The sequence below is a fragment of the Rhinoraja longicauda genome, chromosome 10 (assembly GCF_053455715.1).
Source record: "Rhinoraja longicauda isolate Sanriku21f chromosome 10, sRhiLon1.1, whole genome shotgun sequence".
In the NCBI taxonomy this organism is placed as follows: Eukaryota; Metazoa; Chordata; class Chondrichthyes; order Rajiformes; family Arhynchobatidae; genus Rhinoraja; species Rhinoraja longicauda.
This window is the reverse complement of record NC_135962.1, coordinates 3,744,950-3,768,150: the sequence shown is the minus strand read 5'-3', so window position 1 is coordinate 3,768,150 and position 23,201 is coordinate 3,744,950. Positions and strand designations below refer to the sequence as shown.

At 48.5% G+C, this 23,201-nt stretch overlaps 1 protein-coding gene across 1 annotated transcript in view; it reads right to left on the bottom strand.

Moving 5' to 3' along the window:
* Positions 1–2,009: 2,009 nt before the first annotated feature.
* The window catches only part of cdkl1 (cyclin dependent kinase like 1 (CDC2 related kinase)), a 33,222-nt gene continuing 12,030 nt past the window's right edge, over positions 2,010–23,201 (bottom strand). Inside the window, 7 exon segments of the mRNA XM_078407045.1 lie at positions 2,010–3,660; positions 5,899–6,048; positions 8,380–8,436; positions 12,808–12,890; positions 16,457–16,657; positions 19,488–19,578; positions 22,661–22,733. Of these exon segments, the coding sequence (XP_078263171.1) occupies positions 3,559–3,660; positions 5,899–6,048; positions 8,380–8,436; positions 12,808–12,890; positions 16,457–16,657; positions 19,488–19,578; positions 22,661–22,733 (757 nt within the window). The 3' untranslated portion in view covers positions 2,010–3,558.

The window sequence follows — 23,201 nt, the reverse complement described above, 5'->3', positions numbered from 1 at the left end:
TTGGGGGGGGGGGGTGGAGAGAGAAAGCTAAAAGAGAGGAGGGGCAGGTCAGTGAATACAGGTGGGGAAGGGTAGTATAAAGAAAATAACTGCAGATGCTGGTACAAATCAAAGGTGTTTATTCACAAAATGCTGGAGTAACTCAGCAGGTCAGGCAGCATCTCAGGAGAGAAGGAATGGGTGACGTTTCGGGTCGAGACCCTTCTTCAGACTGATCGGGGGGAGGGTGATAGGCAGGTGGTTTTCCATTTTCCCTCGTTTTGTCCCTAGCCCTCTAAATCTTTCCTATCCATGTACCTGTCCAAATGTCTTTTTAAATATTGTTATAGTAGTTATGGTAGTTCATTCCATGTACCCACCACCTTCTCTGTGGAAAAAGTTGCCCTCCAAGTTCCTGTTGAAATCATTCCCCTCTCTCCTTAAAGCTACATTCTCTGGTTCTTGATCTCCCTACTCTGGGGAAAAAAAGCTCTGTATTCACCCTGTCTAATCCTCATGATTTTCTCCACCTCTACAAGACCACCCCTCAGCCTCCTGCGCTCCAATGAATAAAGTCTATGAATAGATTTAACCAAGTGCTGTGGCCTGGAGAGGCACCGGACTAGAAATGGGCAGATTTCCTCCAGTAATGGACTAACACAGATTTTAACATGAGATGCACTGCTCTTAAAGTCTGCCATTCTTGCCCTCACACTCCCAGTAACTTGGTTTACGCCAGTACTGAGAAAAACTGTGATTTGTGTGTATTTATACCTGTTACAATTTTTGTTTTCACATGTCTGATTTACATCTGATAAAACATTACAACTGAATATTCAAAAGCTACTGATGCTGGAAGTCAAATTTAAAACGGAAAATGGTGGAAATACTCAATGGGTCAGGCAGCATCTATGGAGAGAGAAACAGTTCACCTCTCAGGACAGTGGCCCTCCATTCTTTGGTGTTTCAGCACTTTCTGCTTTTACATGAGTCATACTGTTTTCTTAGTTCCCATCTAACTTCAGACAAATTAAGTAACTTGAAGCTTGATCAATCTCCAGCACTTTGTGCCTTATTTCGTACAGAGACGCTGAGTTACTCCAGCACTAGGCGTCCAATTTTGTAAACCAACATCTGCAGTTCCTTGTGTCTTCATGTTAATGTTAATTAGTAGGTTTAAAAACATCCAACAATACATAGCAAGACCCTTCTCTGAATTATGTATGGCAACCATTCTCACTTAAGATAGACACAAAAAGCTGGAGTAACTCAGCGGGTCAGACAGCATCTCTGGAGAAAAGGAATAGGTGACGTTTCGGGTCGAGACCCTTCTTCAGATGGAGAGTCAGGGGAAAGGGAAACGAGATACAGGCAGTGATATAGAGAGAGATATAGAACAAATGAATGAAAGATATGCAAAAAAGTAACAATGATAAAGGAAACAGGCCATTCATTGTTAGCTTGGGACTAGGTGCAAACGAGTTACAGACAATGAGGCTCAACAAGACGACTAAAGCTGGTACGACTTGGGTGGGGAGAGATGGAGAGAGAGGGGATGCAAGGCTTACTTGAAGTTAGAGAAATCAATATTCAAGCTTACACTGGGTTGTAAGCTGCCCAAGCGAAATATGTACTTTATGTCTTATTTTGTACAGAGATGTTGAGTTACTCCAGCACGTTGCATTCATTTTTGTAAACCAACATCTGCAGTTCCTTCTGTTTTCATGTTAACATTGATTGGGAGGTTTACAAACACTCAACAATGGGCCTGTTTCTGCACTGTATCACGAAATCGAAATCTAAAAAACAAGTGCCCCATCAGTACCCCCTCAACAAGTGCCCCATCATTACCCCCTCAACAAGTGCCCCATCATTACCCCCCTCAACAAGTGCCCCATCAGTACCCCCTCAACAAGTGCCCCATCATTACCCCCTCAACAAGTGCCCCATCATTACCCCCCTCAACAAGTGCCCCATCATTACCCCCCTCAACAAGTGCCCCATCATTACCCCCCTCAACAAGTGCTCCATCATTACCCCCCTCAACAAGTGCCCCATCATTACCACGTGGCACTGTGGTACATGGAGAATCACTGTTCACAAAGGAGCCACGCTCTGCAGACTTCCATCAGCTGCAAAGCACCAGCAAGGAGAGGAGAGGCCCAGCCCCATCCCACCACCAGTACCACTCATCCATGTGCACTCTGCAGTGAAGCCTGGCCCCAGCATCTGCCATCCCCAGACCCGCAGAAAGGACCCATCAGGAGGACAACCATACCCCAACTCAAGTGATCAACGATTGTCAGATCTACAATCAGATATTAATGCACAACCTAATTCCTCAGGTGGGGTTTCCTTTTACGTTAAAACTATGATATTTTCATGCCAAGCAAGAGGGCAAAAAGATCAAAATTACATTCAACAACAGGGCGTTTGGTCCTGAAATAAACTGAAATACCAGGAAAACCTGACCAAGTGCCCCATCAGTACCACCTCAACAAGTGCTCCATTATTACCACCCTCAACAAGTGCCCCATCATTACCAATCTCAACAAGTGCCCGATCAAGACACCCTGAACAAGTGCTCTATCATTACCACCCCAACAAGTGCCCCATCATTACCACCCCAACAAGTGCCCCATCATTACCACCCCAACAAGTGCCCCATCATTACCACCTCAACAAGTACCCCATCAGGACCACCTGAACAAGTGCCCCATCAGTACCACCTGAACAAGTGCCCCATCAGTACCACCCTCAACAAGTGCCCCATCAGGACCACCTCAACAAGTGCTCCATCATTACCACGCCAACAAGTGCCCCATCAGGACCACCCTCAACAAGTGCCCCATCATTACTACCCCAACAAGTGCTCCATCATTACCACCCCAACAAGTGCCCCATCAGTACCACCCTCAACAAGTGCCCCATCTGAGAAATCCAAACCAAGAAATTCAGAAAGAAATTAATGTGGAAGTCGAGTTTGGATTGAAAACAAATGATTTTGGTTCAGTTTTGTTCGGTAGGAAGATTGTGAATTCAGCCGTTCCTGAAATGCTGCTCAGCAGAGGGAACCCAGAGAACAGAGTCTATCCACCCTCCCCACATGAAAAAAGAACAGGAACAGTCCCTAAAGATGCAGAGTGGGGCATTGGCAGTGTCCTTGATTGCACAGACAACCTTTGTTCTGGAGGAATGTCAGCAAGCACTTCACTTTTCACAGCCGTGGGGACAATCTAGGTTGTTTAGCAAGTGGAACAAGTTATTGGAAGCAACAAGATGTGCATAGATTATTGTGCTGTTTCTTTACACAAACATTGTACACATTTAAACAAAACCTCTGCCCAAGGGTTTCCTGGTTCATATTCATCTCCATTAATTATAAACGTCTGCCCATTTCCAAACCTAAACAGTGGAAAAGGAGAACAAGATGGTGAACTACAAAGAAAGACACGTAATGACCAGCTGGGCAGGGTTCCAATCCCAGCCCTCACTTTGCCTTGATTTAACATTTCCTTTCAATGTCCATCTGTGCAGGTAGGTTCTTGTGTTCCTTGATTGTGTGTGAGCACTCTCTGGTCAAATGTTGGGGAAATGGTAATTATACTTCTTCTTCAGGTCGTTCTTGTTTTCTGTGGATGTTGAGATATTGCTGCCAGTAAGCTGTGGTAAACACTGCAACTGAACAGAAACGAAAGTCACAAAATTAAATAATTGCAATGAAAAAACGAGCCTCGACCCAAAACGTCACCTGTTCCTTTTCTCCAGAGATGCTGTCTGACCCGCTGCGTTACTCCAACTTTTTGTGTCTATATCTTCGAGGCAAGAGACACTGTAGTATCGTGTTGCTAGGTTTGGACTAGATGATGGAGATCACAGAGTTATAGGGCAAGGAAACAGACCCTCTGACCCACCGAGTCTACTCCCACCATCAAATTAAACTAACCCAACCCAATCCAGATTTACTTTGCCTCATCTCATCAGTTCACTGCAGGTTCTATTCTCCCCTGCACACTGTGTTTAGAGTTTAGTTTAGAGATACAGCGCCGAAACAGGCCCTACGGCCCACCGGGTACGCGCCGACCAGCGATCCCCGCACATTAACATATACTAGGGACAATATAGGGACATATACTCCATACAGACAGCACCCGTAGTCAGGATCGAACCCGGGTCTCCGGCGCTGCATTTGCTGTAAGGCAGCAACTCTACCGCTGTGCCACCGTGACTGCCCCCTCAGTCAATCTGAAAGGCTTGGCCCTGATCATGAGGCCGTGAGCCCTCCTAGAGGTCTCATGCAGAGGAAACAGCACCCCATCCCATGAGACATGTCCCTCCTGCTCTGTCATTATCAGCGTCTAACTGGTCCAGTTAACTCTGCCCCAGTCAACATCCATGGGCTTTCACCACAGGTCCGGTTCGGGGGAGGAGGCTGAGGGGTGACCTTCACGAGATGCACAAGATCACGAGCGGCATGGATAATGTGAATGCTCACAGTCTTTTCCCCAGGGTCGAAGATTCTAAAACTAGAGGGCAAACGCTTCAGGTGAGAGGGGAGAGATTTCAGAGGGAGCTCAGGGGCAACCTCAGTTTTCACTCAGAGGGTTAGTTCGTATCTGGAATGAGCTGCCAGAGGAAGCTATAGAAGCAGATGCAATTACGACCTTTAATAGATAGTTGGACAGATATATGGATAGGAAGGGTTTAGAGGGATACGGGCCAAATGCAGGCACACAGGACCAATATGCCAACTTGATCACACGGACAAGGTGGGACAAATTTCCGTGCTGTACATTTCTATGATTCTCTGATAGCAGCTGGGAATCTGCCCTTTGCACAAATACTATGTATATTGACAAATTCAGTTGGCATGACATAGTTGTTGGTGGAATATTGGTTCCTGGTTTGGCTGTGCCAATCCCTGCCATCAGGAAGAAGTTACAGGAGCCTGAAAACTGTGACGTCCAGGTTCAGGATCAGCTTCTTCCCTGCAGCCATCAGGCTGTTAAACACTACAACCTCAAATACGCTCTGAACTACATATACTTTTATTGTTTGTTTTTTATGTTTGCGTGTGTGTATGTATAGATGTGTGTGGACGTGAGTATTAGGGCTGCCAACTTTCTCACTCCCAAATAAGGGACAAAAGGTGACGTCACCTTGCTACTCCCCATGTGACCTCATCCAGCCAGCGGCCACGTGCTCGCACTCCACCAATCGTGGCCGCACTGGCCAGAAGGCGGGTTGCTACCCAACCTCCGTTAGGCGGCGCCCGGGCATCCGGGCCTACAGTGTCCGAGCCTACAGCAGCCCCAGGGCCTACAGTGTCCGAGCCTACAGTGTCCGTGCCTACAGTGTCCGGGCCTACAGTGACCGGGCCTACAGTGACCGGGCCTACAGTGACCGGGCCTACAGTGACCGGGCCTACAGCAGCCCCATGGCCTACAGTGTCCGGGCCCACAGTGTCCGGGCCCACAGTGTCCGGGCCTACAGCAGCCCCTGGGTCTACGGTGTCTGAGCCTACAGTGTCCGGGCCCACAGTGTCCGGGCCTACAGTGTCTGGGCCTACAGCACCCCCCGTACCTAATACGGGACAAGGGCAGTCCCATACGAGGCAAACCAATTTAGCCCAATATACAGGATGTCCTGCCTAATGTGGGACAGTTGGCAACCCTAGTGAGTATATACACACACACTGATTTTGTTTCCGTGTTTATTATATTGTTTACAGTGTACTATGTTTACATGTTCTGTTGTGCTGCTGTCAGTAAGAATGTTATAGTTCTATCTGGGACAGACGACAATAAAACACTCTTGACGATGTGGAGTACACCACATGAAAGCGGTCCACATTCTGAATGTCCATGTGTTATGAAGGGCAGCATTAGTTTGGCTGTGCATCGAGCTCTGCTCACTTACCGAGGGCACGTTCCTGTGCTGTGGTCTCCCACGTCGCCTGGCAGGTCTCTGCCTGCCTGTTTCCATTTCCTTGCGATAGCTGTTGAAGTAAGGGAGATCCAGCAACTGCTCGCAGTTCAGGCGGTCAGCAGGATCCATGTGCAAACAGCTCTGTACACAAAAGGAAGAGTGCTGCAGATTTTTTTTAAACACATATTTTGTTTGATCGATTGGAAACAGGCCCTTCGGCCCACCAGGTCCCTGCGACCATCGATCACCATTAGAACGGAGATGAGGAAAAACTTTTTCAGTCAGAGAGTTGTGAATCTGTGGAATTCTCTGCCTCAGAAGGCAGTGGAGGCCAATTCTCTGAATGCATTCAAGAGAGAGCTAGATAGAGCTCTTAAGGATAGCGGAGTCAGGGGGTATGGGGAGAAGGCAGGAACGGGGTACTGATTGAGAATGATCAGCCATGATCACATTGAATGGCGGTGCTGGCTCGAAGGGCCGAATGGCCTCCTCCTGCACCTATTGTCTATTGATCACCCGTTCGCACTAGTTCCATGTTTTCTCAAATTCACTGCATGAATTTAAAAGAGAGTTAGATAGAGCTCTAGGGGCTGGTGGAATCATGGAGGTGTGCGTTTTCACACTTCTGTACCTTTTGCCTGATGGGAGAGGGGAGAAGAGGGAGTGGCCAGGGTGTGACTCATCCTTGGTTATGCTGCTGGCCTTGCTGAGGCAGCGTGAGATACAATAGAAGGGAGGTTGGTTTGTGTGATGGTCTGGGCTGTGTCCACAATTCCCTGCAATGTTGTGACGCAGGAGGGCTACAAAGCAGCTGGGAGAATAGTAATTGATGAAAAGATGATGGTATTCCTTCCCAGTATGGTTTTAACTGTTGACTCTCACACCAGGGGTATTAATATTATGAGAACAAGCAGTCAGGTATAAATGCAGTTAGTAGTTGGTTCTGCTATGGCAGTCTTATGAAAATAAGATTTAAAGGGACAATTCCAGAAGATTCCAGAAAGGCAAGACCCAAGCAATAGGATAAAAGTTTAAACTGAGATGAAAATGGAACTAGGAAGTTCGGGTGCTGGCATGTATGGAGTTTGTACGTTCTCCCCGTGACCATGTGGGTTTTCTCTGGGTGTTCCGGTTCCTCCCCACATTCTAAAGGTGTACAGGTTTGTAGGTTAATTGGCTTTGGTAAAGATTGTAAATTGTCCCTAGTGTGTCGGATAGTGCCAGTGTACTGGGGGTCGCTGGTCAGTGCGGACTCGGTGGGCTGAAGGGCCTGTTTCCGCCCTGTATTGCTAAACTAAACCAAAAATGGCAAAATGGTGATGGGGAAGGACAAGAGTGATAAGTATTTAAAGCAGTGACCACACCTTTGGAGTACTGAGTGCAGTTCTGGAGGACAAGCTCCAGCAAGTTGGAAAGGGTGTAGAAGAGATTCACCAGGATGCTATCTGGGCTTGCGGGCCTGAATTACAGGGAGAGGTTCGGTAGGCTGGGACTTTTCCTTTGGAGCGTAGGAGGCCGAGGGGTGACCTTACTAAGGTGCACAAAAGATCACGAGGGGCATGGATAACGTGAACGCTCACGGTCTTTTTCCCAGGGTAGAAGATTCTAAAACTAGAGAGGACAGTCTTAAGGTGAGAGAGCAGTTATTTATGCGAGATCTCAGGGGCAACTTTTTCACTCAGAGGGTAGTCCGTCTCTGGAAAGAGCTGCTGGAGAAAGAAAAGTTTAAAAAAAGTACTGGTGTTCATTCATAGGGCACAGAACAACAGAAAAGAGGAAACTGTGGAACATCCCAGCAAGTTGTCCCTATTGTGGAGGGAGAAACATAGACAATAGGTGCAGGAGGCCATTCAGCCCTTCCAGCCAGCACCGCCATTCAATGTGATCATGGCTGATCATCCACAATCAGTAACACGTGCCTGCCTTCTCCCCATATCCCTTGATTCCGCTAGCCCCTAGAGCTCTATCTAACTCTCTTTTAAATTCATCCAGTGAATTGGTGTCTACTGCCCTCTGTGGCAGAGAATGCCACAAATTCACAACTCTGGGTGAAAAAGTTTCTTCTCACCTCAGTTTTAAATGGCCTCCCCTTTATTCTTAGACTGTGGCCCCTGGTTCTGGACTCCCCCAACATTGGGAACATTTTTCCTGCATCTAGCTTGTCCAGTCCTTTTATAATTTTATATGTTTCTATAAGATCCCCTCTCATCCTTCTAAACTCCAGTGCAACCGAATCATCCTACCACAACCAGAGAGCAGTCCTGAACTACTATCTACCTCATTGAAGACCCTCAGACTACCTTTGATCAGACTTTAATGGCATTACCTTGCAGTAAATGTTATTCCCCTATCATGTATCTGTACACTGAATGGCTAGATTGTAATCATGTGTGGCCTGTCCGCTGACTAGTTCAAACTCTTCTCACTACATGTGACAATAAACTAATCTAACGTCGATCCCCGAGAGCTCACCTTCATTAATCCAAGGGCATTTTGTGAAATATTTTCAAACGTCATTTCCAAAGTTTCCTGCACAAAAAACAAATTTGAATTACAATCACATGCAGTGCAAACAATTGTCTTAGTCGAATTTTGCTTTAATAGTTTTAATTGTTGGAAACCTCAACAATTCAAAAAAAATAATTGTTTGACACGAGGAACTGCAGATGCTGGTTTACAAAAGATGCTGGAGTAACTCAGCAGGTCAGGCAGTATCTCCTGAGAACATGGGCAGGTGACATTTGGGGTCAGGACCCTTCTTCGGACATTGTTGTTCAAGTAACTCAGCGGGTCAGGCAGCATCTCTGAAGAAAAGGAATGGATGACGTTTCAGGTCAAGACCCTTCTTCAGTCTTAAGAAGGGTCACGCCCCGAAACGTCGCATATTCCTTCTCTCCAGAGATGCTGCCCGTCCCGCTGAGTTACTCTAGCTCTTTGTCCGGGTTAAACCAGCATCTGCAGTTCCTTCCAACAACATTGTTGTTTAAGTGTTTAAATAGTTTAAGCAACGGTGAGAATTGAGATTCCTGCTGCAAACGTGGTGTTCCCAACAAACCTGTCGAGATTCCCGCAGTTTTCCCGGCTATTGTGCTGGAATGTGCTGGGGATTGCTGGCAGCTTGCTTCCTGCAAGCCGCTGGAAGTTGGTGACTCTGCTGTGAACGTGCGTGTGAGTGCCAGACTGTTGACTGAGCTCCACAGGAGCTGTCTCCCTTCCCCCTCCACATCGGGGACCTGGGGTGGAGGGTACTGCACCGAGGAGTCCCCTGCAACCTGTTTCTCTCGCGGTTGGTTCACAGACTCGCCAACCGCCTACCACTGTTGCGGGCTGGTAGAGTCTGTGTTCCATGTGTACATGGAGTGTGTGAGTCTGTGTGCCATGTGTACATGGAGTGTGTGAGGTTGCAGCCCCTGTTCCAATATCTAAAGGGGCTGCTCCTTGCCTTCCAGCTGCACTTCTCACCCACCATCCTCATCTGCGGACACCCAGTGCGTAGGGGAGAGGGTAGAGCCGAGGATGTCGTGGTTGGGTCGCTTCTGGGCCTGGCCAAGCTGGCCATCCACGAGTCACGGCGCCAGGCGGAAGAGGGCTCTGCCCGAGCCGGCTGCCTGACCCTTTTCCGGGGTTACGTCCGTGCCCGGGTGGGGTTGGAGAGGGAACACGCGCTGCCCACGGGCACCCTGGGGGGTTTCTGGGACCGCTGGGGATGGAATGCCTCCTTAATAAGGATGGGGAAAGAGTGTATTTGACTTGGAGGTGGGTTTGTTTGGTATTGTTTTGTATTGTACAGATTATTCTTGCAATCATTGATTACATTTATTTTTGTTTAACAAAAAAAGGATCTGCCCGCCAGCTCACTCATCTTGTCCTCCAGCAGGAGCTGACTAGTGGAGGAGGCATTTGCTGCATAGATGCTGCCCGTCCCGCTGAGTTACTCCAGCATTTTGTGTTAACCAGCATCTGCAGTTCCTTCCTGCACCTCTGACTGGAGCATTTGCCCATGAAACCTGAAGCATAGCTACACAGAGAAGCATGGCTTCATGGGAAAAAAATATATATATATACAATGCAATTTGATTTTAAAATGGGGGTTTTATTGCATTCAATAGTTAAAACATCAATGGATTTTAAATATATTATTAATGCTTACTTTCAACGTTGTTGATTCAAGATTCAAGATTCAAGATATTCAAGATATCTTTATTTGTCATCCAAAAAACAAGTTTTTTGGACGAAATTTCGTCACCCACAGTCCAACAATAAGAGCAATAAAATAAGCAAATTACACAACCCCAACCAACACAAAACCCCCCAAAAAGAAACATCCATCACAGTGAGTCTCCTCCAGTCCCCTCCTCACTGTGATGGAAGGCCAGAATGTCTTTTCTCTTCCCCTGCCGTCTTCTCCTGCGGTCAGGCTGTTGTCGTTGCCATGTTCCAGGCTGCGCCGGACGGTGAAATGTCCGCAACGGGCCGACCCAAGCCCCGCTGCAAGTCGGGGCGGTCGGGGCTCCCGACATTGAAGCCCCCGCCGAGCAGAGAAAATTCCCTGGCCTATTTCAGGCCGCGCCGGACGGTGAAATATCCGCGGCGGGCCGACCCAAGCCCCGCGATCCGGGGCGGGCGAACACGCTGCCGCTGCCGGAGCTCCCGATGTCGGCATCCACGCGGCCCGAGCCTAAGGCGAGTCGCAGCCGCTCCCGCAGCCTCCGAGGACGGCCGGCTCCGCTGATGGTGAGTCCGGTCCGCGGGCTCTGCGAACCAGAGCCCTGGAGGCCGACAGCTCCAGGAGTTGGGCCGATGGTAGGCCGCAGCAGGAACGGAGACACGGCCCAGAAAACAAAGGTCGGGTCTCCGTTCGGAAGGGACACATATTACAATTTTACAGTTCCCCCCCTCCCCCCCACATACACACATAGTACACAAACACAAAAACACCACATCACAACTACAATTAAGACAACAAAAACAACAAAAACACAAAGACAAATGGACTGCAGGTAAGCCGCAGCTGCTAGGGCAGCGCCGCCATCTGGAACAGTTTTTATGCTTTTGAATGAGGAATTTGCAATGCTGCAGAAACCTACGATTTGTGTAAAATTGTTTATGATGTTTGCAGCTTCTTGCCGAAGCCCATGATCACAATCAAAACTTGAAAACTCTTTCTGGTGATGTTCACCTCTCAAGGCCACCCCATCTCATGGACACAAGTCATAGACGCCAGTATCTACCACAACCACGAGGTCATAAGGAATAGGAGCAGAATTAAGCCATTCGGCCCATCAAGTCCACTCCGCCATTCAATCCTGGCTGATCTATCTCTCCCTCCTAATCCCATTCCTCTGCCTTCTCCCCATAACCCCTGACACCCGTACTAATCAAGAATCAATGTATCTCTGCCTTAAAAATATCCACTGACTTGGCCTCCACAGCCTTCTGTGGCAAACAATTCCTCAGATTCATCACCCTCTGGCTAAAGAAATTCCTCCTCATTTCCTTCCTAAATGAACATCCTTTAATTCTGAGGCTGTGACCTCTAGTCCTAGACTCTCCCACTAGTGGAAACATCCTCTCCACATCCACTCTATCCAAGCCTTTCACTATTCTGTACGTTTCAATGAGGTCCCCCCTCATTCTTCTAAACTCCATCGAGTACAGGCCCGGTGCCGACAAACGCTTATCATAGGTTAACCCACTCATTCCTGGGATCATTCTTGTAAACCTCCTCAGGGTTAACCAGTGCCTCACAAGGAGACAGGAGAGGTTACCACCTGGTTCCTGGCGCTGCACAGGCAGGGAATACTCTGGCAGGACCAAGATCAGAGACTGCAGGCTTCAGCATAACTACCACCACCCCATCGCATGGGCACAAGTCATAGACGCCAGTGTCTACCACAACCACAAGGTCATAAGGAATAGGAGCAGAATTAAGCCATTCGGCCCATCATGTCCACTCCGCCATTCAATCATGGCTGATCTATCTCTCCCTCCTAACCCCATTCCCCTGCCTTCTCCCCACAACCTCTGACACCTGTACTAATCAAGAATCAATGTATCTCTGCCGTAAAGTCAGAGAGTTGTGAATCTGTGGAATTCTCTGCCTCAGAAGGCAGTGGAGGCCAGTTCTCTGAATGCATTCAAGAGAGAGCTGGATAGAGCTCTTAAGGATAGCGGAGTCAGGGGGTATGGGGAGAAGGCAGGAACGGGGTACTGATTGAGAATGATCAGCCATGATCACATTGAATGGTGGTGCTGGCTCGAAGGGCCGAATGGCCTCCTCCTGCACCTATTGTCTATTGTAAAAATATCCACTGACTTGGCCTCCACAGCCTTCTGTGGCAAAGAATTCCTCAGATTCACCATCCTCTGGCTAAAGAAATTCCTCCTCATTTCCTTCCTAAATGAACGTCCTTTAATTCTGAGGCTGTGACCTCTAGTCCTAGACTCTCCCACTAGTGGAAACATCCTCTCCACATCCACTCTATCCAAGCCTTTCACTGTTCTTTCAATGAGGTCCTCCCTCATTCTTCTAAACTCCAGCGAGTACAGGCCCAGTGCCGACAAACGCTTATCATAGGTTAACCCACTCATTCCTGGGATCATTCTCGTAAACCTCCTCTGGACCCTCTCCAGAGCCAGCACATCCTTCCTCAGATATGGGGCCCAAAATTGTTCCCATTATTCCAAATGCAGCCTTGTAGAGCCTCAGCATTACATCCCTGTTTTTGTATACGAGCCCTCTTGAAATGAATGCTAGCATTGAGTTTGCTTTCTTTACAACCGATTGGACTTGCGACCCCGTTAAATGAGCCAAAGCCTCCATGAGCCATCGCCCAGAGTGTGGCCCATTAAACGGCCCCTCTCCCCCGCGGAACAGAGTGAGGTTAAACAGTACTGTACCAAGTTATCTGGCACCGGTATGTTCACTCCACTGAAGAACTGGTTGGAGCTGAAGACTTGCTGATGTCGTGGAATCAAATCACCTGTGGGCAGAGAACACGCCAAAGTAATCATCGGATTTATATAGCACACTAGGCCAAGTGGACCCGATGGGCCCAAACCTCTCCTGCATTGGTGCAGCACCCTCTCCTCTCCCCTCTCTCCTCAACCCCCCCTCCCCTCTCCCTTCTCCCCCACTCCCCCTCCCTTCCCCCTCCCCTCCTTTTAAACTTTAAAATGTGAACAACTTTAAAAATATAACACTGATTTCAATGAAACTACTTACATTATCACTAAAGTGACAACGGTGAGTAAGGTGGGCCTAAAATGGTCGCGCTATCGTGTACCGTCTTGGCTGAAGTTCAGTCACAAACAAGATAACAAACGAGAGTTTTAGTATATACATATTGCATGACGCGTTTCAGGGCATGTTTGACGTCACACTAAATAATGAAAATAATCAAAGTAGTTCATGGTTAACTGGGACTGATAACTGTTCCAGTTTCCACGTGTAGATAGAACACGTGGACTCTCAGTCGGGATATTCTTCAGAGTTAGATTCAGAGAGAAGGACGGCCAGTCTACAGTTTTGGTCACCTAATCTGAGGAAAGACATTCTTGCCATAGAGGGAGTACAGAGAAGGTTCACCAGATTGATTCCTGGGATGGCAGGACTTTCATATGAAGAAAGACTGGATAGACTCGGCTTGTACTCGCTGGAATTTAGAAGACTGAGGGGGGATCTTATAGAAACTTACAAAATTCTTAAGGGGTTGGACAGGCTAGATGCAGGAAGATTGTTCCCGATGTTGGGGAAGTCCAGAACAAGGGGTCACAGTTTAAGGATAAGGGGGAAGTCTTTTAGGACCGAGATGAGAACGTTTTTTTTCACACAGAGAGTGGTGAATCTGTGGAATTCTCTGCCACAGAAGGTAGTTGAGGCCAGTTCATTGGCTATATTTAAGAGGGAGTTAGATGTGGCCCTTGTGGCTAAAGGGATCAGGGGGTATGGAGAGAAGGCAGGTACAGGATACTGAGTTGGATGATCAGCCATGATCATAGTGAATGGCGGTGCAGGTTCGTAGGGCCGAATGGCCTCCTCCTGCACCTATTTTCTATGTTTCTAGGTTGTGACTGAGTGTGCAGCTCAAGAATGCAGAGGGAATATTTCTTAGTTGTAGTTTAGTTTAGAAATGCAGCGCGGAAACAGGCCCTTCAGCCCACCGAGTCCGCACCGACCGGTGATCCCTGCACTTTGACACTGCCCGACATTAGGGACTTTAAAAAAAAACATTGACACCAAGCTAACGAACCTACAAACCTTTACGTCTTTGGAGTGTGGGAGGAAACCAAAGTTTCTGGCGAGAACCCACACAGGTCACGGGGAGAACGTATGAACTCCGTACAGTAAGCACCCGAGGCCAGCATCGAACCCGGGTCTCTGGCGCTGTAAGGCAGCAACTCTACCGCTGCAATCCCATATATATGTAGCCTTAAGGTGGCATCAAGATACACTAGCACCAGGGTAATATATTCACCATGCCCAGTGCAAGTCTCTGATCATAGATCCATGTTGTGTGACCCAAACTGCAAACCCACGGTCGAGCAACTCACCAACTCTCTGGAAAGGTAGTTTGTGGAAAACATGGCTTTAACCCATTAAATTCACCTAAAAGTTAGTTACTGATGTCAATAACTCCAATGACAGGAATTGGTTAACACAGGTTTATTTAAGCTGGCACAACAAAACATTTTTGGTATCTTTACAAATTTGATAACTGGAGTCTACTTTCAAGAAGTTGTACAGGGCCCTAGTGAGACCGCACCTGGAGTACTGTGTGCAGTTTTGGTCTCTAAATTTGAGGAAGGATATTCTTGCTATTGAGGGCGTGCAGCGTAGGTTTACTAGGTTAATTCTAGGAATGGCGGGACTGTCACATGTTGAAAGACTGGAGCGACTAGGCTTGTATACACTGGAATTTAGAAGGATGAGAGGAGATCTTATCGAAACGTATAAGATTATTAAGGGGTTGGACACGTTAGAGGCAGGAAACATGTTCCCAATGTTGGGGGAGTCCAGAACAAGGGGCCACAGTTTAAGAATAAGGGGTAGGCCATTTAGAACTGAGACGAGGAAAAACTTTTTCAGTCAGAGAGTTGTGAATCTGTGGAATTCTCTGCCTCAGAAGGCAGTGGAGGCCAATTCTCTGAATGCATTCAAGAGAGAGCTAGATAGAGCTCTTAAGGATAGCGGAGTCAGGGGGTATGGGGAGAAGGTAGGAACGGGGTGCTGATTGAGAATGATCAGCCATGATCACATTGAATGGCGGTGCTGGCTCGAAGGGCCGAATGGCCTCCTCCTGCACCTATTGTCTATAGTCCAAGAAGGTAGATCAGCCATGATTGAATGGCGGGGTAGACTTGATGGGCTGAATGGCCTAATTCTACTCCTGGCACTTATGAACCTATGGAAAGTATTATGATCCTCAGATTTCTAAACACAATGCACACACTTTTGAATTATGTGCCATTATAATCGCCCCCCCGTTACAGGAAGGATGTGGAGGTTTTGCAGAAGTGCAGAGGAGATTTACCAGAATGCTGCCTCGATTAGAGGATATTAGCTGTAAGGAGAGGTTGAACATCCTTGGATTATTTTCTCTGAGGTGTTAGAGGTTGCAGGGAGACCTGATTGAAGTATGTACGATTATGAGAAGCATGGATAATGTAGACACTCAGAATTGTTTTACCAGGATGGTAATGTCAAAGTCTGGAGGGCATAACTTTAAGGTGAGAGGGGCAAAGTTTTAAGGAGATTTTTACACAGAGAATAGTGGGTGCTTGTAAAGCGTTGCCAGGGGTGGTGGTGAAGGCAGATACGATAGTGCTGTTTCAGATGCTTTTAGATTAAGTCATACAGGTTCTTCAGCCCAACTTGTCCATGCCGATCAAGAATGTCCCATCTGCAATATATTTGGCCCACACGCCTCTCAACCATTGCTACCCTTGTCCCTGTCCAAATGTCTTTTAAATGTTGTAACAGAACCCACTCCCTCCTCCGGCAGCTTGTTCCATACACCCACCACCCTCCAAGTAAAAAAGTTGCCGCTCGGGTTCCTATTAAATCTTTCCCCACTCACGTTAAACCTACATCCTCCGGTTCTCCATTCTCCTCGATTCTGGGTGAAACGGAACGGAGCGATATGGATCACGTGCAGGCAGAGGACATTAGTTCAACATATCAGGGGCGCAGCGGTAGAGTTGCTGCCTTACAGCGCCAGAGACCCCAGCTCCATCCCGACTACGGGTGCTGTCTGTACGGAGTTTGTACGTTCTCCCCGTGACCTGCGTGGGCTTTCTCCGAGATCTTCAGTTTCTTCCCACACTCCAAAGACGTGCAGGTTTGTGGGTTAATTGGCTTGGTATAAATATGTATTGTCCCGAGTGTGTGTAGGACCGTGTTAGTGTGCGGGGATCGCTGGTCAGTGTGGACGTGGTGGGCCGAAGGGCTGTTTCCCCGCTGTGTCTCTAAACCAAAGCAAGCTGGGCCTCGTGGTTGGGTCGGACAGGGCGTGCCTCTGTGCTGTCCTCCGCGTGCTCCAGTACTCACCCAGGGTTTTGCGTATCAGGTAGAGCTGATCGACGTCGGACTTCCCAGGCCAGAGGGGAGCTCCACACAGGAGCTCTGCGAAGAGGCAGCCGATGGCCCAGATGTCGACCGGCGGCCCGTACTGCGTGTCCCCCACCAGCAGCTCGGGGGCACGGTACCACCGTGTGGCCACGTAGTCTGTGTAGTAATCCCCTGGGCCCGCTGCAAAACACAAGCAACACTGGCTCTCAGCCACTGCTGACAGACCCTCAACGGGCAGGCCCCAAAACCCCAGCAACACTGGCTCTCAGCCACTGCCGACAGACCCTCAACGGGCAGGCCCCAAAACACAAGCAACACTGGCTCTCAGCCACTGCCTACAGACCCTCAACGGGCAGGCCCCAAAACACAACCAACACTGCCTACAAACCCTCAACATCAGGCCTCAAAACACAAGCAACACTGGCTCTCAGCCTCTGCCAACAGACCCTCAACGGGCAGGCCCCAAAACACAAGCAATACTGGCTACAAACCCTCAATGGGCAGGCCCCAAAACACAAGCAACACTGGCTCTCAGCCACTGCCTACAAACCCTCAACATCAGGCCCCAAAACACAACTCTCTTCAACGGCGAAACGACACGTCTTAAAAAATGTTTTTCTAACAAACTACTTGTGTTCACCCGAAGATTGACACAAAGTGCTGGAGTAACTCAGCGGGTCAGGCAGCATCTCTGGAGAGAAGGGAATGGGAGACCCTTCTTCAGACTGAGAGTCAGGGGAGAGGGAGACACAGAGATATGGAAGGGTAAGGCGTGAAAACGACAGATCAAAGCAGCCGATCAAGGAAATGTAGAATGGTTCATTGTTAGCTGAGGGGGAGATGACAACGAGGCAGACAATCAGTAAAATTAATCAGAGGGGCAATGAAACAGGTGGGGGAGGGATGGAGAGAGAGAGGTAAAGCAAGGGTTACTTGGAGTTAGAGCAGTCAAAATCCATGCCGCTGGGATGTAATCTGTCGTTTTAGCTTTGTAACTAGTTGTGAAATGCCTAGTATGGAAAAATAAAAGACTTGAATGCATAGCTTTAAGGTGAGAGGGGCAAAGGAGAAAGGAGATCTGACAATAGACAATAGGTGCAGGAGGAGGCCATTCAGCCCTTCGAGTCTGTACGCACCACCATTCAATGTGATCATGGCTGATCATTCTCAATCAGTACCCCGTTCCTGCCCTCTCCCCATACCCCCTGACTCCGCTATCCTTAAGAGCTCTATCTAGCTCTCTCTTGAATGCATTCAGAGAATAGACCTCCACTGCCTTCTGAGGCAGAGAATTCCACAGATTCACAACTCTCTGACTGAAAAAGTTTTTCCTCATCTGAGTTCTAAATGGCCTACCCCTTATTCTTAAACTGTGGCCCCTTGTTCTGGACTCCCCCAAATTTGGGAACATGTTTCCTGCCTCTAACGTGTCCAACCCCTTAATAATCTTATACGTTTCGATAAGATCTCCTCTCATCCTTCTAAATTCCAGTGTATACAAGCCTAGTCGCTCCAGTCTTTCAACATATGACAGTCCCGCCAATACGGGTGTTTGAGAGACTTTTGGATAGTCCCATGGATATGTAGGGAATGGGGGCATATGGATCAGGTGCAGGCCCTCATGTTGCCGACCTCTTCGTGGTGAGCCCTGTCAACTGAGGCAGGCGATCGACAACAAACGGAGACAGCAGAAGCAGCAGAAATAACAACGAACAAACAACAACAGCGTGCAGCCCAAATGCAACCTCAGTCGCTGCAGCTTGGCGTCGACCCGGAGCATGCGCCCTCCTTAGGGCGGGCACCTACGGATGTGGAACCGGATGGCATCACCCTGCTGCAGCTGAGTGCGGAAGGCCTCACCAAGGCGAAGACCACCGTCATTGAACATCTGCTACAGACCCACAAAGTCACTGCAATCCTGCTCCAAGAGACTCACAGAAGTGACCGCTCCCATCTGACGGTCCCTGGTTATACCCTGGCTGCCTGCACCCAGAGCAACACCCACCTGATTGCCCCTTCTGTCCACAGGGCCTGGAGGGCGTTACATAACTCCTGCTGCCTCAAACGCAAGAAGGAGAAGAAGATCAAGTGCAGGCAGATGAGAGATGGTCTTGGTATCATGTTCAGCACGGACATTGTGGGGCACATTCATGTGCGTTTCTGTTCCATGCTCAACGTAGTAAATTGTTATCCCCAGTTTTACACACAGTGGGCACTCAGTCGCCCAGTTTCCTGCTTCTATTTAACAAACATGTTCGTTTTTGCAGAATGTAGACACCAAAAAACTGGAGTAACTCAGCGGGTCAGTTGTACAGGGCCCTGGTGAGACCAGCTCTGGAGTATTGTGTGCAGTTTTGGTCTGCTAATTCGAGGAAGGCACCCTTGCTAGTGAGGCAGTGCAGCGTAGGTTCACCAGGTTAATCCCCGGGATGGCGGGACTGTCATATGAGGAAAGATTGGAAAGACTAGGCTTGTATTCACTGGAGTTCAGAAGGATGAGAGGGGATCTTATAGAGACGTATAAAATTACAACAGAACTGGACTAGCTAGGTGCAGGAAGAACGTTCCCAATGTTGGGGGAGTCCAGAACCAGGGGACACAGTCTAAGAATAAAGGGGAGGCCGTTTAAGACTGTGAGAAGAAACATTTTCACCCAGAGAGTTGTGAATTTGTGGAATTCTCTGCCACAGAGGGCAGTGGAGGCCAATTCACTGGATGTATTTAAGAGAGAGTTAGATAGAGCTCCAGGGGCTAGTGGAATCAAAGGGATATGGGGAGAAGGCAGGCACGGGTTACTGATTGTGGATGATCAGCCATGATCACAATGAATGGCGGTGCTGGCTCGAAGGGCCAAATGGCCTCCTCCTGCACCTATTTTCTATATTTCTATGGGTCAGGCAGCATCTCTGGAGAAAAGAAATAGGTGACTTTTCTGGTCAAGACCCTTCTTCAGCGTAACAAGATATTGCATGGCAGTATATACCCGATAAACAAAATGTATTTAACTTACTCAGTATCCTGGCAAAACCAAAATCACAAAGCTTAATGACGTGATCTTTAGTGATCAAGATATTTTCTGGTTTGACATCTCTGTGTATGCACTGTAAAAAGAAATAAATACTCAAATAACTGATTATAGCAAGGATTCTACGTAAAAGCATGAAATTCAACATTTGCACATTTGGTTTAATTGGACTTTATCTTGCACTAAATATTATTCCCTTTATCTGTACACTGTGGACAGCTTGATGGTAATCATGTAAAGTCCTTTCACTGACTGGATAGGATGCAACAAAAAAGCTTTTCACTGTCCCTCGGTATACGAAGCAGTAATAAACTCAACTAAAACAACATTTGAGTAAAAGACCCGGGATGGGGATGGCCATGGGAGGATTGAGAACCAGAGATAAGAATTTTAAACCCAGCATGTGTTTGGTTAGGGGTAGAGTTGCATGTAGCCTGTCAGCGCTTCCAGTGCCAGAGATTCGGGATCGATCCTGACTGCATCTGCTGTCTGTACAGAGTTTGTACATTCTCCCCCCGTGGGCTGTCTCCAGGTTTTCCTCCCACACTCTGAAGACGTGCAGGTTTGTAGGTTAATTGGCTTGGTATAAATGTACATTGTCCCGAGAGTGTGTGGGATAGTGTTGGTGTGCGGGGATCGCTGGTCGGTGCAGACTCGGTGGGCCGAAGGGCCTGTATCTGCGCTGTATCTCTAAACTAAACATAGTTGTCAGTGAGCATGGAATCAGGAGATGGTGCCAGTTTTGAGCTGGCAGTTGGGGGTGAACAGCCCCTCTCGTCAGAGTTACCCAGCGGGAGAGTGCCAGGGCAGAGTGGAGTCTCATGTCTGCAGGGTGCAGGACCATGGCCGTAGATGTGGGCAGAGGGAGGGGTGGTGTTGTGGTCTGCAGGTCAGGGAGAGGGCCACAGGTAGGGTGATAGACAATAGACAATAGGTGCAGGAGGAGGCCATCCGGCCCTTCGAGCCTGTACGCACCGCCATTCAATGTGATCATGGCTGATCATTCTCAATCAGTACCCCGTTCCTGCCTTCTCCCCATACCCCCTGACTCCGCTATCCTTAAGAGCTCTATCTAGCTCTCTCTTCCGACATTCCCAACACGAATCCTCCACCCTCAGCCCTTTCATCAACGCTCTGCTCCCTCCCAAGGAGCCGACACCAGTGCCTTAAACCAACACCACCCGCTGGTCCACTCCAGAGAGCCCGATGACTGGGGATCACATTCCCCACTCCCCCTCCTCACACCCGTCCCTCACCTCCCTTCCATTGACCAGTTGTGCTGACGTGTATTATTTTACTGTATAATACCGTCATGAATTAACAGTGGGTGTCAACAGGGATAGAGTCACAGCGGCCAAGTGCTTCACGTGCGTGCTATTCCCCTGTACAGTATCATTTTTATTGGTCTGAAGAAGGGCCTCAGCCCGAAATGTCACCCATTCCTTATTGAAATCTTACTGGGATCTTATTGAAACACATAAGATTATTAAGGGGTTGGACACGCTAGAGGCAGGAAACATGTTCCCAATGTTGGGGGAGTCCAGATCCAGGGGCCACAGTTTAAGAATAAGGGGTAGGCCATTTAGAACGGAGATTTCACCCAGAGAGTTGTGAATCTGTGGAATTCTCTGCCTCAGAAGGCAGTGGAGGCCAATTCTCTAGATGCTTTCAACAGAGAGTTAGATAGAGCTCTTATAGATAGTGGAGTCAAGGGATATGGGGAGAAGGCAGGAACGGGGTACTGATTGTGGATGATCAGCCATGATCACGGTGGATGGCGGTGCGTACAGACTCGAAGGGCCGAATGGTCTACTCCTGCACCTATTGTCTATTGTCCTTCTCTCCAGAGGTGCTGCCTGTTCCGCTGAGTTACTCCTTTTCCGCTTTTTGTGTCTGTCTTTGACTTTTATTGGACTGCTTGCTGTTCATTGTTCCTTGCTACCCGTGACAATGAGGTGCCATTGAACCATTGATGAACACTTGGCGATCCCACCACCAAGGAATACTACACTACTCTCCCCCCTGACCTCCCGTGGCTAGGGTTGCCAACTATCTCACTCCCAAATACGGGACAAGGTGACGTCACCGCCCCGCGCCCCACGTGACCTCACCCAGCCAGCGGCCACGTGCTCCCGCTCCACCAATTTAGTTTTCAGATTTTTAAACTTTTATTACTAAATTCGTATCTTTGCAGGAAAAAAATTCCATGTATATCTACATTATTTTAATCAATGTCTTTTCTGCATAAAATCAAGATGCATTTCCTGCTTTGCTCAGACTGATTCCAGACGCCATTGTCAGCGATCGTTTGGTTTACTTTGCGCTCAGTTTAATCACCCAAAGTAACCTCACAGTTTGTTTCACATTTCACTTTGGCCTACCCCTGAATGACTTTGTAAGTGGTGGGATATTTGTAAACATTTACTTGCTTCAAAAGTTGACTCTAATTCAGCTTAGTTTAGAGATACAGCGCGGAAACAGGCCCTTTTGGCCCACCGGGTCCGCGCCGCCCAGCGATCCCCGCACATTAACACTATCCTACACACACTAGGGACAATTTACACTTACACCAAACCAATTAACCTACAAACCTGCACGTCTTTGGAGTGTGGGAGGAAACCGAAGATCTTGGAGAAAACCCACGCAGGTCACGGGGAGAATGTACAAACTCCGTACAGACAGCGCCCGCAGTCGGGATGGAACCCGGGTCTCCGGTGCTGCAAGGCAGCAACTCTACCGCTGCGCCACCGTGACGCCCCAGGAAAGCTTTAAGGATTGAGGACGGCACAGTGGATCCACCAGAGATCCAGGTTCGATCCTGACCTCGGCTGCTTTCTGTGTGGAGTTTGCATGTTCTCTCTGTGACCACATAGATTTTCTCCGAGTGCTCCTGTTTCCCCCAACATCCCCAAGTCGACGTGTGGGTTTGTGGGTTAATTGGCCCTCTGTAAATTGAAGCTAGTGTGTAGGGAGTGGATGAGAGAGTGGGATAACATGGATCTCGTGTGAGCGGGAGATCGCTGGTCGGCACAGACTTGTCGGGGCGAAGGGCCTTTTTCCATGCTGTATCTCTGAACTAAGTGAATGAGTGGTAACTGGAGTGCCCTGGAGAAGCAGTGCATGCAGAGGTTCCTGTGGACAGCAGGAGTGCAACTTACGTTGTGTTTGTGGCAGAAGTTGACAGCCTGCAGTGTCTGCCACGTGATCCTCTTCATCAGGCGATCAGGGACCCTGTGATAGAGCGTGTACAGGTCAAACATGTTCACTCAATGAAGTGGCTTTAAATTACAGTGTGCAAGCCAAACATGTCCACTCAATATCCTGATCCACCAGGTGGCGCCACCAGCACCGGCTGCCTCGCCAACAGTCTGTCCGTCCTTTCTACTGTTTTTTATTATTTTAAGTATGTGTTAAAGTATGTTTTAGTGTTTCTTGGTTTGTTTTATGTGGTGGGTGTGGGTGTGGGGGGGGAATTGGGGGAAACTTTTTTTCAATCTCTTACCTCGACGGAGATGTGATTTTTCTCCGTATCGTATCTCCGTCCCCACTGCGGCCTAACATCGAGGAGTTGGCGGCCTTTCCTGGAGACCGGCCCGGCGCTTCATGCCGCGGGCGCGGCGCGGACTTTAACATCGCGGAGCTGCGATCCTTTGCCGGGGATCGTCTGTGGAGAGCTCCAACCGCGGGGCCTGTGGACTC